The following is a 12,184-nucleotide window of genomic DNA, read 5'->3' as shown; positions in this document are numbered from 1 at the left end:
TAAGGAGAGTGATCACTTTAGATAAGCTATTGCCAGCAGGAGAGTGGGGTGGGGGGAGGTATTTTTTCATGCTTTGTGTGTATAAAAAGATCTTCTACACTTTCCACAGTATGCATCCGATGAAGTGAACTGTAGCTCACGAAAGCTTATGCTCAAATAAATTGGTTAGTCTCTAAGGTGCCACAAGTACTCCTTTTCTTTTTGCGAATACAGACTAACACGGCTGTTACTCCGAAACTTATTATTTCTGTGGCGAGTGATCATTTTGACCATTGATTTCTCACTCATGTGCACGCGCACACATGGAGCATTCAAATTTAAAAGCTTATAAATTACAGCTCATTGAGTGATTAAAAAGCCAACACTGGGGAAAGGAGCAGTTTCCTTCCATACAGATTGTGTAAATCAAGGATTAATGCAATTATCAATATCACACAGAACATCTCCTTGGAAACAGCTAAATATAGTAGTCGGTGTGGAGAGCTGCATCATTTCACAGTTGTGCCAAGAAGCAGACCCAAATTCAATACAAAGAGAGGGGTTCTTTCTACTGTCTGCTTTACCTTGGGAAAATAGTTCTCCCAACCACAGACACCACCGTGATAATCCAGAAACCACAATAGTTTTCACAGAGCAGATTTAGGGGAATGGACACAGTTTTCACATCACAAATAAGTTCTCTTGTTCTGAACCTTTGGATACAAGCTCAGGTACCAAAAAAACCCAACTCATCCACTCATCACTGGATGAAGTGTTCTCCCCAGTGATCTACTCTACCATTGACAAACCCCATGCATGGTGAGATACTACAGGCATTGGATTATGAGCAAATACCTCCATTGTCTTTCAAAGGTCCATAATGGAGAAAAGTCAGTTATAGGCAAGGCCTTATGCAGCACTCCAGCATGAAGGCAAGGAGAACATTTGGGCACTTAAATAAAGTAAGTTGGCATATAAGTGTATAAATGCCTTTTCTACGTTCAGGAGTTGGCTGCCTATTTAGACAGCTACATTTGAAGGCTGAGCCCAGTCTTAGGGGAATGCTAATGGAACAGCAGCACTTTCAAGGTCACTTCCTGATGTCTGGATGCTGCACAGGAGAGAAATGTATATTCTCTACCGTACATGCTTCTTGCGGAGAACAAAACAAAAACAAATAGATTTTACAACAGTGAACAAAATATTCAGGTACCAGTATGTAACAAGCTAGCGGTGTTTGACTAACCCTCACTGTTAGGAGGGGACAACCCTACGGGAAAACATGAAGCTGTAAGCTTCCTGCTTTTTACACTGTACTTCTAGCTCAGATGAGTAGCAACTGCAAAGTGACTGGTCATCACTGTGATTATATCAGAACTGTTTTGTGACCCACCAATTTTATTTCCATTATAAGTTAAAAAAATTTTTAAGTGACTTGTCCTTGGGACAAATTTTGCAGAATGTCACCCCACTGCCTTATTTTCAGAGTGAGATTTAAGTAGCTGCAGGGAAGATTGCCTGTTCTTCAATCAGTGACAGAAGTGGGTCAGAATGGACTTTCAGAATGCTCTATTAGGAAGGGGGTGGCACCTTGTTTTCCCTGAGGCTTTATTAATATGTTCACTGAATCAAGTATAACTGTTCTCCCTTACACTTCATTATGTGGTGCTATTTATAGGAGAGAAATCCAAAGGTCCATTTTCTACCATGTAAAAGCCTATGAACAGGGAAATTATGAGCCAGGATAATAATACACCAGGGTCAGGAATTTGCTTTTTGGATGCATGAACTGACTGAAATTTAAAAGAAAAAGCCTACTGAAGATATTAAGTTAAATGCGGTTACTTCTCACAAACTAATCAAGTGATCCTTAATGTTAAGTATGGGCAAAGAAAGACCCTGATTAAGAGAGGTTTATGAAAATTGGAACTGAAAATGTAGTTATGATAGTTAGGGTAAATTGGTCTGGCAATCAGCAAGAGAGACTGAAGATTAAAGACTAACCCAGAGTAATGGGGAAAAAGTCATCTTGGCCTCCTGACAATAGAGTACAAGCCCAACAGAAAGACCATCAGAGTGTCTCATATGAACTCAGCTACTTTGTCAAGAAAAAAAAAAATATCAAAAGTTAAAGTAAGGTAATTTGCTGTTGAAAGAAAACAATCTATGCTTCTTTACTCTTTATTCTGCAAGTGATCAGCTTTATAAAAATGCATAAGCAGCTAAATCTCTACATTCATCATTCAGCTGTCACAGTTAACAGACACCTGTACTGCTAGCCTACAATACTCCCCACTCAGCAACACTCCCCCCCACTCAACTCCTCTGGCTTTTTCTTATAGATTTTATTTGATGGATTGATTTAGCCTTAGTAGTGTACTATACTTGGATCCATTTTTGCCAAAGGCACAAGAAGAGCATGTGCTCTCCCTCTTTTCTCTCTGAGGCTATTTGTACAACGTGAAAATACACTCTCTGGTAAAGTCACTAAGTAGCAATTGCTTACACTGAATGAGGTTCTATCACCAAAGGGTGTATAACAAAGTCACTTATGTCGTTAAGGAAATATAAATTTCTCAGCCTCAAATTCCATTTCCTGATTGTAAATCAGTATTTAGCAGCTGTCTGCTTCCCCCTGCAGTCTTATAAAGTCATTGCTACATCACGAATCCAAGCATCTGTTTCACCTTAGGAGTTATGGTAGTCAGGTCAATCCCAAGACTTACTGCAGTTATCAGCAATAAGAATTGTTACACTGACAACTCTGGAGGCATGTGCCCTCTGTTTATTAACAGAACAGATATATTAAGTATCTTCTCACAGCCCTGGTCATCTCCTGGATGTGCTGCTCACAATCCAAGCATGAGAGGATGAGCTCAGTCTCCATCATGCCCATTAAATCCTTTGCTTCTCTGTTGACAGAGACAATCAGAGTGCCAGTTAGTGTGAAATGCAGGGGTGATGAAGCAAACTCTCAGAGCTGTAAAGTAGATTTTCAAAAGGGAGCACAGTAGCCACCTCACATCAGCATACAAGAGTTATAGACTAAGTTTCTTACTTTTGTGTGCCGAGTGTCTCAAGCTGGTAGAAACTGTACTTTCCAGAGAAGTGGAAAAAAAAAAAAAAAAAAAAAAAAACAGAAAAAATAGACTAAATAAGTCATCTAGGAATGCTGAAAAAAAACAAACAAGTAGTGACAGTAACCTGCTATGGGCTGCGTTTAATGACTTAGCACTGACAAAATAGTATTAATACAATTTATATTTCTTCATCTTTGTGAAATATAACAACCCTCCCCCATAAAATGTACATGGAATTTAGTGCCCTATTTTAAATCAACAAAATCATTTACTTCATCATCTTTCTCCCCAAGCCTTGCTTGCCACACTTAAGGGTAGATTTTCTAAGGCACAAATGACAGTTAGGCACCTAAATTAGAAAATCCAGCCCTTTTCCAAGATCAACTGCCTGGAGAAATAGCAGCACAGGTGTTCTCCAATAAAGGAAGTGACCACTGCTATAGGGCAAGTCAATTTGAATTGTGGACTTCTGTGATCAATATTTTCTCCCATTTGACCAAAGCAATAGCATATTCTGTAATACTGCTATCCAAAAACTGCACTCGATGCAAAGTTTAAGAATCTGAAACGCCTTCCAAAATTTGAGAGAGATGAGGTGTGGAGCATGCTTTCAGATGTCTTAAAAGAGCAACACTCCGATGCGGAAACTACAGAACCCGAACCACCAAAAAAGAAAAATCAACCTTCTGCTGTTGACATCTGACTCAGATAATGAAAATAAACATGCGTCGGTCCACACTTCTTTGGATTGTTATTGAGCAGAACCCATCATCAGCATGGAATGGTGGTTGAAGCATAAAGGGACATATGAATCTTTAGCGCATCTGGCACGTAAATCTCTTGCGACTCCAGCTACAACAATGACAACTGGCATTCTCAGCACTTTCAGGTGACATTGTAAACAAGAAGTGGGCAGCATTAACGCTTCTGCAAATGTAAACAAACTTGTTTGTCTGAGCGACTGGCTGAAAAAGAAGTAGGACTAAGCGGACTTGCAGGCTATAAAATTTTACACTGTTTTGCTTTTGAATGCAGTTTTTTGGTACATAATTCTACATTTGTAAGTTCAACTTTCATGAGAGAGATTTCACTACAGTACTTGTATAAGGTGAATTGAAAAAATACTATTTTTTTTATATACAGTGCAAATACTTGTAATCAAAAATAAATATGAAGTGAGCACTGTATACTTTGTATTCTGTTTGTAATTGAAGTCAATATATTTGAAAACATCCAAAAATATTTAAATAGATGGTATTCTATTACTAAACAGTGTGATTATCGCAATTAATTTTTTTAATCTCGACAGCCCTAGTAAAAATATATCACCACTGCCTAGATCTTGCACTTCTTACCAGTAGATCTCGAAGTGTTTTACAAAAAAGACAAGTATTGTTATCCCCATTTTACAAATTGGAAAACTGAGGCACAAAGAGGGGAAAAGACTCATGCAAAGTCACCCAGCAGGCCAGTGGCAGAGGTGGGAACAGAATCCGGGTCTACTGAGTCTCATTCCAGTGCTCTATCCACCAGCGCTGTCTCCCTGCCCCAAGGATCTCATGTAATGACATATGTACAATATGAAGGCAAATTAAAAATAAGGGGATTTATTATATTTTTGCCATATTTCAATTAAATCAGTAAAATGTCACCAAAAATGAACTAACAATGACTTGGTTGCTCACTCAGCTCTGTGTTCAGTTGCCCTCAACTGTACATATTTTTTCCCCATCATTTTCCATTTACAGTAATAAACAGCAAGACCCTAGCAGAATACAATCAGGACCTTAGCAAGACCATCCTCCCCCACCCCCAACACACTTTTCTGGGGGGGCGCACATTAGTATTCAATTTAGTTCTGAAAAGAAGATAGGGCCAGGCATAGATCAAAACCTGTGGTGCCAACTAAGAAAGAAGCAGCTTGCTGCTTAAAAAAAACCAAAAAAACCAAAAAACAAAAACACACCAAAAAATAAACACCCCGATTACAAAACCCTTCAATATTTATGTGTAAGATCAACTTTGTTGTATAACAGCGTCCACATCCTAATCTAGACAATATTCATAGTACTAATGTACATCCTTCTCTTGCAGTTTCACACAACTCCATACCTTCCTCTTCTTGCATGCCAAACAATCTCATTCTCCTCCTTCAAACCTCTTCTCAAAATTTACTTTGGGTTTTCTGTTCAACCCTACATATTCATTTTCACCCTTGTACCTGATCACTTATATTGATCTCTCTCCATGAAAAAAAAAAAAAAGTTAGCTCCTTCCCCTGTAAAATAATGCTCTCTCAAGAGTAGTAGTCCCTTCCCTTGTCATCTGTTGTGCCTCCTCATTGAGCAACTCTGACATTAACCATGATCTGTTATTCAGCATGTTAACTGTAATTTAGATTGTAAACATACTTTGGACAAAGAACAGTGTCTTCTTAGATCTGTAAGAATGCTGCTTATACCTAGAAAGTTGTAAAAATAAGTCTGCTGAAGGAGCCTTTTTACACAAGTTAAAATGAATCAGAATCACGCCCTTCCCAAGTTTTAAATAGTGGATTACTATACAGAAAAACTGAGACATTGCTGAGAAGCGCTATTAAAATTAGCTCCCTAACTGGACAGTCTAATCAGATTTGAAAAGCATGAATCAGTACTTTGAGAACGTTTGAACTATTTTACAGTAGGCTTATGAATTAATCAATTCTGGAATGGTGTAACCAGGCTACATAATAAGCTAACAGAAAGAAAGGCTATATGTCCTAGCACGTCAAAACCAAAGAATCAGAGTGCTCATAAAGCAATTTTATTTTTCAGTCTTCATTTTTTCAAACAGCAAAAAAAAGTGGCTCATGAAATTATTAAAGTATATTAGATAACTTGACTCCTAAATCCTTTAGAAATATTTAAACTCTTAGAGCAACATCATTTTTAGCAAAAATCTCATCACGTTACTGAAGTGAATATTGTTAGTTGAACCTTAACTTTTAAAAACAAAGATTTTTCAAGTTAATATTAATAGAAGCATATTCACTGGATTTTTTTTTAAATTAAAAATTTCCCAGAAGAAAAAGCAATTCAAACCACTGCTGTATGGTACTAGGGAATGAGAACCAAATAGAAACTGATTAGTCTACTTCCATTATCCAAGATGAATGAAATGCATGTAAGCAAGCAGCATAAATAGTGCAAAGTGGTTCCACTCCCCTCACCCCCAACCTAATTTTAATAATTTGAAGGGATACAGTCAACTTTAAATCTGACAACTTGCTTTAAGAAATCTGCTAGAAGGTACTAAAACTGTTCTGAATCCCTATGCCAGATTTTAGTTTTATAACCACGTTATCTTATTTTGCATGGTGCTTTTCTCCACCCTGTCGCTGATCAGGGGTTAACTGTCTAAACAGAGAGAAAACAATGACAGTGCTGTCAAATGCACAAAATAAAATGGCGGGGGGACGGGGGACCCAGAAGAGATTGCCCCCCTCTCCCCCCCCAGTCTCTCTGTTATAATCTAAGTTGTTACTTATACCAAAAGTAGGTAAAAAATGTACACAGAAATCTGATTTTGGGGAGGGGAGGGGGGCTTGACATCATCCCTTTAGGGTATTCTTAGTGATACAAAAAAAAAAAAAAAAAAGTGAATTTTAACTTGCCAGTTTCTTTTTAAAAGTTTAGTAGCATTAAAGATAGCTCCATAAGCTTCATTTGCACACTGGATTACATGTATAAAAAACAAAAACAAAAAACAAGGATCAAAAAGAGAAAATATGTTTAAAACAGATATTAAGTTAAAAAATTCGAATGTAATCTCAATAAAAAGTTACCTGTTTTTCTTCCTCTGGCATATTTTTTTCCAGTTCTAATAGGTATTCTTCATCTAATTCTGTCTGTTTCCCTATGGGATCCTCACTGTTGTCTCTCTCCTGTTCTATTCCTGGTTCCTTTACCTCAAAGGACTCATTACAGTCATGAAAACACTCATCTGCTGCTCTAGCCTCTTGGGCAGAGGAATGAAGATCTCCCCGGTCCAGGCTTCTTGGAAGATGTGCATCTTTGGAACCAGCTGTCAAAGGACTGGTGTTCTCTGATGACTTCTGATCAGAAAGCTTTAAGCCATGGAGCAATTCTTCAGGTGGATTGGATTCTCCAGTTTCTTCCATCTTGAGATCTCCTGAAGGGTTAAGTTTTTGAAAATAAGGGAGAAATAATAACCCTCAGTACTTACAGCACACAATCACAAGATCTCTAAGTACTTCATACATTTTAGTTTACCCTCACATGGCCCACCTCTGAGGTAAACAGTTATCTCATTTTACAGACAAGGAACTGAACTCAGCACAGCATTTAAATGGCTTTCACTTGTTCAACTCAATCTTGTGAACGCTCACACATGTGAACAACTTTACTCACAGGAGTGCTTCCCACTGGAATCTACACAACCACTCCAACAGGTAAAGTTATGCCTGGGAGTAAGCGTTCAGAGAGTGGGCCCTAGCTCATCACTGCATTGTGACAACTCCCTTGCACACACAGCTGTCACTTGCCCCTCCTCTCTCACAGCATCACCATCTCCTGGATGCCTGCTAAGCCCCTAGACAGCATCGCCACATAGGGCTCCACCCGAGCCAGGCTTCCCCACCCATTCTCCCCTGCCACTTAGCACAGCATCCCTCACCCAGTCTCTTCTCTATCTTCCCGATCATATGTTCACACAGACCCATTGGTGCAGCAGCCCCACACTTATCTCCCTCCCTGCCCCCGCGTCCCAGGTCAGCATTCCCCCACATATGCCATCCCCCCAAACACCCCCAGATCAGCATACCGCCCACTTCGCCCCTCCCCCAGCACTCCTAGGTCAGCATTCCCCTCACTCACCCCCCCCCCCCGAGTCCCAGGCACCCCCAGGTCAGCATTCCCGCCCACTTGCCCCGAGCTCAGGCCTCCCCGCCCCATGAGAGCAGCCCTAGAGCGAGAGACACGGCCGGTGCCCCATCCCCACCAGACTTCAGCAAGGACCGGCTTCTCTTCCACTCCTGCTGGCGACTGGCGTCCCCTCTAATCTCTGACCTTCCGTAGCCCAACCACTTCCGGCCTCTCCCGGCCAATAGAAGCTCAAGGTGTGGGGCTTGCTGGGAATTGGAGTCTTGTGATGACCGATGAGGTAACAGTAACTTCCAGTAAGGGGCGGGATCTATAGGCGTGGAGGGAGCGAGAGGGAGGGGCCCCTGCTGTCTTGAGGGCGGCAAGGGGTGGGACTAGGGGTCCTGTACATCGCCCAGTTTAGACGTTCCCGCTTGTGACAAAATATGGGAGGGCGACTGAGGCTGTCCGTACAGAATGTTTCAGGGCGCCATCTTGGATTAGGATTAGGATGGGAGCGGCCATCTTGTGTTACGGCGAAACGAGACGGCTGCTGCGAAGGGAAGTAGTGAGTGGCGTGCGCTGCATTCGCAAGGCGCGCTCATGCTGCTGCAGTTCCTGTGCGGGCTGCCTTGGCGTCTCCTAGTCCAGAAGAGACAGGCTAAGGACCAGGGCTGGCAACCCCCAGCCTTCACAAACAAGGCACCAAAAAGTCATGCGTGCCAATTAACTTTAGTTATTAATTAATTTTAGCTTCTTTTTAATGTGTCTTCTGGGTTTTGAACCTTTGGGATACGCTGAGATAATTTCAGAGTAGCAGCGGTGTTAGTCTGTAGCTGCAAAAAGAACAGGCGTCCTTGTGGCACCTCAGAGACTAACACATTTATTAGAGCATAAACTTCCGTGGGCTACAGCCCGCTTCATCCGATGCATAGAATGGAACATATAGTAAGAAGATATATATATGCATACAGAGAACATGAAAAGGTGTAAGTTGCCATACCAACTCTGAGAGGCTAATTAATTAAGATGAGCTCGTATCAGCAGGAGAAAAAAAACTTTTGTATTGATAATCGAGATGGCCTATTTCAGACAGTTGACAAGAAGGTGTGAGGATACTTAACATAGGGAAAGAGATTTAATTTGTGTAATGTCCCAGCCACTCCCAGTCTCTATTGAAGCACAAGTTAATGCTAGTTTGCAAATTAATTCCAGTTCAGCAGTTGACTGAATTCAAAGTTGATACAAGGAAATACTTTTTCACACAATGTGTAACTAAAATGTAGAACTCTGTCACAGGATGTTGTTGAGACCAAAACCCTAGCAAGACTCGAAAAGTTTCTCGTTGGAATCTGTTTTTGAAGCTTTTCTGTTGCAAAATTGCCACCTTTAAGTCTGTTACTGAGTGACCAGAGAGGTTGAAGTGTTCTCCTACGGGTTTTTGAATGTTACGATGCCTGATGTCAGATTTGTGTCCATTTATTCTTTTGTGTAGAGACTGTCCGGTTTGGCCAATGTACATGGACTCACCAGTACTCAGGGTGGTCGGGCTACTGGGAAGGGGGTCAGCTCTGGGCCCACAGAAAGGGCGGGGCCGTGGGCAGAAGGGCGGGGCTGGGGCCAGACTCCAGCAGGCAGCCCTTCCGTGCTGCCTAGCCTGTGCCCCCTGGGGCTCTGGCAGCGATTTAAAGGGCCACTACTGGGAGCCCCGGGCCCTTTTAAATCGCCAGGCCCCAGGGTGGTTCTCCCCATCAGTGGCTCTGCCGGTACAGTACTTAAAGCACTGCCGTTGCTTTCTTACCAGTACACCGTACCAGCCCACTTTCACCTCTGGGGACAGAATAAAAGTGTGTAAAATAGTGAATAGAAAAGAGATGGTAGTTTGGGAGCTTCTTTCTCACAACACCAGAACAAAGAGACATTCAATGAAATTAAAAGACTGAATTCAAAGTTGATACAAGGAAATACTTTTTCACACAATGTGTAACTAAAATGTAGAACTCTGTCACAGGATGTTGTTGAGACCAAAACCCTAGCAAGACTCGAAAAGAGACGACATTTTTGTGGCTAAGATGAATATCCACAATTAAATAGTTAATGCTAACAAAAGTTTTGGAAAGGATATTAACCATGTGCTTCAGGGTTTAAACCCTCTCCAGCTAGGAGTAGGAGCTTTCTTGCACTTTCCTATGAAACATGTGGTCAGAGACAGGATACTGGATGAAATGAACCATGAGTCTGAGCCAGTCTGGCACTTGCTATCCTTCTATCATTTTTCTGTTGCTCAGACAATACACTAATTATTCCAGAATAAAGTGACTTTTATTCCAGAATAGTGTCCACGGGGCAAGCTATTGTAGAATAGCTATTGCAGAATAGCTTATTCCTGAGGCACGCTGTCCACTGGTTAGGGCACTAGTCTGGGATGATAGGGATCTGGGTTCAATTCCCTACTCTACCATAGGTTTCAGAGTAACAACTGTATTAGTCTGTATTCGCAAAAAGAAAAGGAGTACTTGTGGCACCTTAGAGACTAACCAATTTATTTGAGCCTAAGCTTTCGTGAGCTACAGCTCACTTCATACTGATCATCATGAAGTGAGCAGTAGCTCACGAAAGCTTATGCTCAAATAAATTGGTTAGTCTCTAAGGTGCCACAAGTACTCCTTTTCTTTTTACTCTACCATAGACTCTCTGTGTAATCTTGGGCAAGTCATGTAGCCTTTCTGTGCCCCACCTGTAAAATGGGGGTAAATTGTACTTCACCTTATAGGGGTGTTGTGAAGATAAACCCTAAAGATTGTGAGGTTCTGAGACACTACGGTGATCAGGATCATATAGTTACAGTAGAGAGATTCTGGTCAATTTCCCTTTGTAGACAAGCCCTTTGGCTTGTCCTAGACTGGTTTTTCAATCATGTTTAAACACAAATTGACTGCAGCCAAATTGATTCCTAATACAATTCACCTGACTGATACCAATGCAATGTTTTCTTCTTAAAGCCCCAGTTCTTGGAGTCATGTCATTATGTGGAATCTTGGCTTCCATAAAAAAAAAAGTTTCCAATCTTTATAGTAGCAGAGAAAAGCTGGAAAACAAACTCTAAAGGCTCAAATCCCAGAAAACAGATAGAGACCTGTAGCCAGACAGCCAGCCCCCCCCCTCAGACCAGCATTGCTGGGAACACACGGAAGCCAAAACAGGGCACTTAACATAAATTCCAGCACAGCCTTTGAAGCTGTGAAAAGCACAGGTGTGCTGTTACAATGTGCCTCTGGGAACATATACAACGATTAGGCTCACAGCAGGCAGAGGCGCTGTGACAGACATGGCTCTTAGCCCCTACTAAATAGCATGATGCACACACACCAACATCCTAGGTGGGAAAATATTTACCCTAATAAAAGGAATGTCCAGTAGTCGAAACTTACTGTTTCTCTCCCTTGCAAGTGTAAACTACTCTTGCGAGAGCTGGCGTCGCCCAGACAGACCAGCCCCAATTTGGCATAAGAAAGGAGAAAGAGGATAAAGGAGTACAGAGGTATAAGTAGGGGACCTACAGCACCATGATTTTTGAGTGCTTTTCACTATCTATCTGCTGGTCAGATAAGTGACAGCCTCCCAAGGCTTCTGCAGCTAAGAGGGTCCCTAAGCCTTGTCCCTTATTCGTCTTTCCGTGGAATTGAGTGACCGATCCTGGCTTGGCACCGCTGGAATCGAGAGATGCAAGGAGGGTAAGAAGCACCCACACCTGATCTCCTATCTTTAGTGTACACATATTTTGAAATAGAGCTCTATACTTTGTTTTCTTTCTTTGGGATTGTGGCTTCAGTTTTGTAACTTTGTGTGTGTAACATCTCTACATTTAAATAAGTAGGCACTAGCAATTTTGTAACCACATGATTAGAATCTAGTTTAATAAATTTTGGTAACCATTTGTGCATAAGCCTGACTTGTTTTCTCTGGTTTACTGTAAAGCAGCCAACACAATTAAAGAACCTCAGCCGTTTTGGCTATAAAGCCTGGCCATTAGGTGAGAGTACTAAGAGCCTAGTGTTGAGTTGTGCCGCCTCCACGGGGCAAACTCTTGGGGCGCCTGTCAGTCAATCCTGACTGCCCACTGCGAAGGAGCTCTGAGCTCTAGCCGTTAAAGTCACGGGTGTGGAGAGGCTCTTAGTACTGCCATTGGGGCACCTGTCAGTCAGTGTTGACTGCCCGCTGCGAAGGAGCTCTGAGCTCTAGCAGTTAAAGTCACGGGTGGTTAGG

General features: G+C 41.7%; 1 protein-coding gene across 2 annotated transcripts in view; it reads right to left on the bottom strand.

The window, feature by feature from the left end:
• The window catches only part of TTC1 (tetratricopeptide repeat domain 1), a 46,390-nt gene extending 38,216 nt beyond the window's left edge, over nucleotides 1-8,174 (bottom strand). For both annotated transcript variants that reach the window (XM_074960611.1, XM_074960612.1), the window contains exons 1-2: nucleotides 8,058-8,174; nucleotides 6,883-7,229 (exon numbers count right to left, since the gene is read on the bottom strand). In XM_074960611.1, the coding sequence (XP_074816712.1) occupies nucleotides 6,883-7,218 (336 nt within the window). In that variant the 5' untranslated portion in view covers nucleotides 7,219-7,229; nucleotides 8,058-8,174. The remainder of the gene's footprint in view (nucleotides 1-6,882; nucleotides 7,230-8,057) is intronic.
• Between the last annotated feature and the right edge of the window lie 4,010 nt (nucleotides 8,175-12,184).

Source organism: Natator depressus, chromosome 8, assembly GCF_965152275.1.
Source record: "Natator depressus isolate rNatDep1 chromosome 8, rNatDep2.hap1, whole genome shotgun sequence".
NCBI classification, from domain to species: domain Eukaryota; kingdom Metazoa; phylum Chordata; order Testudines; family Cheloniidae; genus Natator; species Natator depressus.
The sequence above is the reverse complement of the archived record's forward strand: the minus strand, read 5'-3'. Positions and strand labels throughout refer to the sequence as shown.